This window comes from Arachis ipaensis, chromosome B10 (genome assembly GCF_000816755.2).
Source record: "Arachis ipaensis cultivar K30076 chromosome B10, Araip1.1, whole genome shotgun sequence".
Taxonomy (NCBI): domain Eukaryota; kingdom Viridiplantae; phylum Streptophyta; class Magnoliopsida; order Fabales; family Fabaceae; genus Arachis; species Arachis ipaensis.
In genome coordinates, this window is record NC_029794.2 from 111,060,380 (window position 1) to 111,065,804 (window position 5,425).

At 36.7% G+C, this 5,425-nt stretch overlaps 2 protein-coding genes across 2 annotated transcripts; one reads left to right on the forward strand and one right to left on the reverse strand.

The window, feature by feature from the left end:
- On the forward strand, positions 602-1,500 carry LOC107621571 (early nodulin-like protein 1). The gene is made up of 2 exons (XM_016323602.2): positions 602-862; positions 955-1,500. Exons 1-2 carry the CDS (start codon positions 682-684, stop codon positions 1,326-1,328), a joined length of 555 nt encoding a protein of 184 aa, XP_016179088.1. The 5' UTR covers positions 602-681; the 3' UTR covers positions 1,329-1,500.
- Positions 1,874-5,318, reverse strand: LOC107623937 (nuclear nucleic acid-binding protein C1D). The gene is made up of 6 exons (XM_016326347.2): positions 4,975-5,318; positions 4,775-4,830; positions 4,505-4,559; positions 4,264-4,344; positions 3,915-4,178; positions 1,874-2,207 (listed from the first exon to the last, which is right to left on the reverse strand). The coding sequence occupies exons 1-5, from the start codon at positions 5,189-5,191 to the stop codon at positions 3,931-3,933; spliced, it is 657 nt and encodes a 218-aa protein (XP_016181833.1). The 5' UTR covers positions 5,192-5,318; the 3' UTR covers positions 1,874-2,207; positions 3,915-3,930.

A 5,425-nucleotide genomic window follows, 5' to 3' on the forward strand; every position in this document is an offset into this window, starting at 1 on the left:
GAAGGATAAAATTAAAATTTATTTCTATGTATCGTTTTTGTCCCCAACGTTTTCATCCTATTTAAGTCCCTAACGTTTCAAAATCGTCTCAATTTTGTCCTGCCGTCAATTCTGTTAACGGATCCCTAACGGCAGGACAACATTGAGTCAATTTTGAAACGTTAGGAATTTAAATAAGACGATTAAACCGTTAGAGACAACTTTAGGACTTACCACAAACGTGGGGAACAAAAACGATACTTCACTCAAAAAATAAAAAAATCTAAAGGTATTAATATAATTTTTTTCTATTATAATTTTTGCTCTTCTCACTTTTCATTTCTCACTTTTCATTTCATCTAAACAGAAAAAAATTTCCTCTATTTTTTTATCCAAACAACACATAAAATAATTTATTTTTCTTTCTATTTTTTTCCCTTGTATTTATTTTTCTTCTCGTTTTCTTTCGTTTCATTTTTCATCATATGTGGAAACAGTGTTACAGAGAGAGAGAGTGCAATTTCCATGAGCGCTTGTACCGTTACAGTGGCCCCCACACTCATTAGGCATTTCTCAGTCTCTGCCTCAACGGCTACTTTCTCTTGGTTAGTGTTATATATATATATAGTATACACAACACAACAAAGCCCGAAAGAACAACATAAACCACCTCTTTCTTCTTTGTTTTCTCAAAATAATACAATGGCTGGTTGTTCAATAGTTTCCTCTGCAATCTTCACCTTGTTTCTTCTCTTTGGATTCTCCTCAGCTAAGGAGCACTTGGTTGGTGGCAAGATTGATGCTTGGAAGATTCCATCCTCTGAAGCCAACTCTCTCAACAAATGGGCTGAAAGATCTCGTTTCCAAGTTGGCGATCATCTTGGTGACAAATAATAGCATCACCTTTTCTTTCTTTCTTTTTCTTGTTTCATAATAATCTCAATCTTCAATCACTGACATACTTTGTCATTTCAGTGTGGAAATACAATGGCAGAAAAGACTCGGTTTTGGAAGTGGACAAAGAAGACTATGGTAACTGCAGCACCTCAAACCCAATGAAGGAGTACAATGATGGCATCACTAAGGTGGAGCTTGACCGTCCAGGCGCATTCTACTTCATCAGTGGGGCAAAGGGTCACTGCGAGAAAGGCCAGAAGCTCGTTGTCGTCGTTATGTCTCCGAGGGGAGGAAGATGGTCTGCTGGTTTCTCTCCAGCGCCTTCTCCGGCACCATCAGGAGAGTTTGAAGGTCCAGCTGTTGCTCCGAGTAGTGATGCCACGGTTTTGAAGAGTGGCCTTCTGATGGCTCTGGGAGTGGTGGCTATGAGTGTGGGCTGTTTTCTGATGTGAATGTGAATGAATTACCCTCCAATTTTGCATTTTATACAAGTTAATAGGTTTCTGTGAGAGTGTGCGTCACAGTGAGATTACTGTGATTTCTTATTCTTTCTAGTTTTGTTATAATTTATCATATGATTCTTTTTATAAGAAATTTACCTCGTGCGCATATTCTTTCAAATTTAAGTATTTGATTCAAATTTATAGAAATTAAGGATTTTTTTTTCAAGAAATTCATAATGACTAATCGAGTAATAAATTTTAACTATTTTATTTTTGATAGACACTCAATGTCAAAATTTGGTAAAAAATTAGACAAATCAATCTCTATCTTTATTCGATACAGTCTCTAAAGTTTTAAAAATTTCAAACCGATCCACTTTTAAAAAGAAAATAATTTTGATGTAGGGATTTGGTGATTAAAATTTGTTAAGACCTGGAATGCCCTACTAAAAATTTCTTATAGTAATTTGGGATAATTAACTTTTAAAAATGATCTTTTTTTTCCTCACTTGTTTTAAAAACAGCAGGAAGGAGATACCAGCAATGGCTGCTAACAAATTATGATACTGAAAAGGAGCTAAAATTCTGAAATTGTTTTGTGGAAACCCAGTTATGCAAAAATGTGTACTAAAATAACGATGCATCAGCAAAAATAAATCAAGCAGAAAAACTATCATCCAAAATTGAAGCATATACACAAACAGTGAAAACTGAAAAGTATAGAATCCAACCTAGAACACGATATAACAAGCATACACAGACATAGTGCTCCTCTCTTGCGAACAATGAAAATAACTTCACACAGGCCACCAACATGCCACCATGTCATGAACAGTGAGTCTGTGTCGCCAAGATAGCTATCCAAATAATACCAGTTTGCATTGAATCCTAAATTTGATGGAAAAGACAGAGATTTCAACCAAAAAAAAAAAGAAAAGGTAATGGTTAGAATTGTAACTTGTAAGTGCGTGGAATCCTCATAAGATTAATTAAAAACAATTAAGCTTAATGCTTTAAGATAGCACAAAACACCAAAAAGTTAAGTATTGAGGACTTAGTAAGTAGTTTCTCTTTTTACACTGACCTTTGTGTACTAAAAGTACTTAGAAGTAAGTTAGACTTCCGTCCTGAGAGAAGTATGGATATTATGAGCTGTAACTCAAAAAAACAAATAGTTTGGGACCGAAGCAGCTTTTAGGAAAGCCGGAGATCAGGCTTCGATTCCTATTTATCTTGTTGTGCTCGAGGAAATTGAGAATCAAGCTAGTAGGCTGAAGTTAGCGCTAAGATCCAGACTAATTGATTTTTCAGTTACAGAAAGACCATAGGTAGGGAAGTCTTAAAGTAAGAAAGAAAGCACTTCCTTACGGGAATACGAATGCATTGGAAGAAAGTAGGCCTGGAAGGCTGTAATCTTACTTCTCTTTTGTTACATGCCAGTACTTGAGAATAAGGAGCTTCCTTGTTCGTTTTCGTTTTATTTGGCTGAGCATTAAGCACTACGAAGTAAGAATGACTATAGCATTCATTAATCAGTCATAAGCTGCAAGAGAAGACATAGAAGCCAGAGTCATGTATTTTTTAAGAATGTGCCCGTTTTTTCCCACTCATTGAGTAAACCCCTAGCTCTTGGTCTTTTACTAATACTAAAAAGGGAGGAAAGGCTGCAGTTGAATTGAGGAAGTTCAAGTTAGCAGCTCAATCGGATCCTATATTCATATTCTCCACTCCTTGGGAAGTTAGGGATTCAATTTCACTTTGAAAGGATAGCTTCAAGTTAGAGAAGGGCTATATAGTAGGTCAGTTCCTGCCCTTGATTTATTAGCTGTTAAAGAAAGAGCATTTGATAGATCAGTTAGAGAATGCCTCTTGACCAAAAGGTCTGGTAGTTAGAGTTAGGAAAGCTAGGTTTCAAGGAAAGAGCCTTCGTGACCCATTTTTCTGTCATCGTATGGAAGATTGGCCTTAGAAGGGATTAATTATCGATTTGAAGTATGTCACACTTTCCGTCCTAATTCAGCTAAGGTAGTAAAGTCAAGTATGAAAGTAGAAAGCTAGTAAAGTCTTGAAAACAAAAGTCTGTCATTGACTTTCCGAAAATGAAGACTGAGATTGAGTCCAGCTCTCTTCCCTGGTAAGATACTCTATTATCTTATCCATTTTTAGCAGCTAAGTGATCTGTAGGCTCTGCCCGGTAGCTTAGTGAGGTAGCAGCTGTTGATGACTAAGTAACCATTGAATTACCATTGGCCTAAGAGGGATTCCATAATGGACACTTTGTTTTGCTTTTTAGCCCTTTAAGTTTTAATATATTCGGCAATTGCTCAGCTAATTTTTGTCAACTTATATTTCTGGGTTAATGGTTTAGTCCTCATCATGGTTTAGTACTACTAAAACCGAAATGCAACTCCGGCTTCCTAGCCAGTGTATATATATATCTAGTGGATACAAAGGCAAAATTCACAAAGATCTTCAACATGTATTACTATAAATTATAATGCTTGCTGACAGTAAAACTTCTAAACACTCTAAATCATATATTAGATTCACATGGCAGCTACAACCAAAAAAGACTTTTGGAAATGAAAACAATACCAGAATTCAGGAAAAATCAGGCTACAGTTTGTTCATTGTCGTTGTCGTCATCATCATGGCTGTCGTCATCTGACATGTCAAATCGTAATGGTCCCTTAATACTGTCAGGATTATTACCAAAAAGCTCAAGGGCTGCTTTCTCCAAGAATTCCTTGGTGGCATTTTGAACAGATTGTTTTTCAGAAGACTGATACTTCCTCTTTTGACCAGCACACCCTTGACGTCTCTCCCCTCTACTTATGCTCCTCATATTTTGCCTCTGCTCTGCATGAAATAACAAACTCATTACATACAAAAGATCAACACCCATGATCTGAGAAAGAAATTAAATACTTCATTCATTACCCACCTTGAGTGAGGTCGGGGAGAGAGTGTTCTATAAATCGCGTAGCGGCCTGATAATTCAAGGTGGTAGACGGTCGAAGTGGAGCTTCACACACAAAATGGAAAGCACTCCAATCGGATTTCAGACAAAAATAACTGAAGGATAGGACAATGCTAATACAAACTGGAATTCTTTCACTAAAAGGCCTCTTCAAACCCACCACACATTCAACACATTGTTAAAAAAAAAAAAAAGCAACACATACCTTGCATTAAATCTAGCAAACGTTCCAGTTTGTCTTGATATAAGTTCACTCTATCCTAAGAATTCAGAAGTCGAGCAATTCAATCAAACAAATAAGAAAGGAATAAGCATGCAACAGAGTTAGAGTTCATTTGGTTACATTTTATAAGCTGTAACATATGCTCTGATAAAATCTTCACAAAGAAGTGCTTCAGGAACATAAAGATTTCAACTTTTGGTATAAAAAAATGTAAACCACACAAGCCCTTTCACAAAACTATCAGAAACTTACAAGCTCTGATTTAATAGGATGATCATCTGGGTGAACCCCGCTACACCTCAAATTCACTGCAGACAACAAAAACAATAATATTAACTAAAAAAAAAAAAACAAAACTTTGCATCGAAGCAGAATAAAAGAAATTGGCATAGTAAAATTACAGAATGATAAAAAGGTAAACTTTGTGCATTTTTGAAGGGATTTGGAATTACACGCGAGAAGATTAGAAGTGATTTGGCTGAGGAGGAAGAAAGAGTGAGCACGGTGGAGAGGGGGCATTTGAGAGAGGACTTGAGGGTCGGAGAAGAGAGGCATGAATTGCTGAAAGTGTTGCTTCAATTCTTGAAGGTTTGAGAGAGTCTCGTTCACTGAATCAATGACGGATTCAGGGACTGCACCGCTCGCACTTTCACTTGCTGCTTTCACCATTTTCGGTTTTCTGCTTTCAACTATCTTGTAGGTATTTTTATGGCGCAAACAAAACAAAAGCTAGGGCTTGCGCCTTGGTTTTAAGGTTGATTAGTGGCACTGCGTGTAACTGTGTATACACTATACACACGTTAATTACCCGATAATCAAATATCGATAAACATACCCCTTTTTTTTTATTAGTATACACCCAGGTCGGTCTCTCGTCATTCCTTCGAAGGAGACCCTAACAAA

Excerpts from the sequence above, each read along its gene's own strand:
- LOC107621571 (XM_016323602.2), top strand. The coding sequence starts at position 682 with ATGGCTGGTTGTTCAATAGTTTCCTCTGCAATCTTCACCTTGTTTCTT. Across the intron at positions 863-954 it reads CCAAGTTGGCGATCATCTTG|TGTGGAAATACAATGGCAGA; the intron begins GTGACAAATAAT and ends TTGTCATTTCAG.
- LOC107623937 (XM_016326347.2), bottom strand. The coding sequence starts at position 5,191 with ATGGTGAAAGCAGCAAGTGAAAGTGCGAGCGGTGCAGTCCCTGAATCC. Across the intron at positions 4,831-4,974 it reads CACTTCTAATCTTCTCGCGT|TGAATTTGAGGTGTAGCGGG; the intron begins GTAATTCCAAAT and ends TGTTGTCTGCAG. Across the intron at positions 4,560-4,774 it reads ATCCTATTAAATCAGAGCTT|GATAGAGTGAACTTATATCA; the intron begins GTAAGTTTCTGA and ends CTGAATTCTTAG.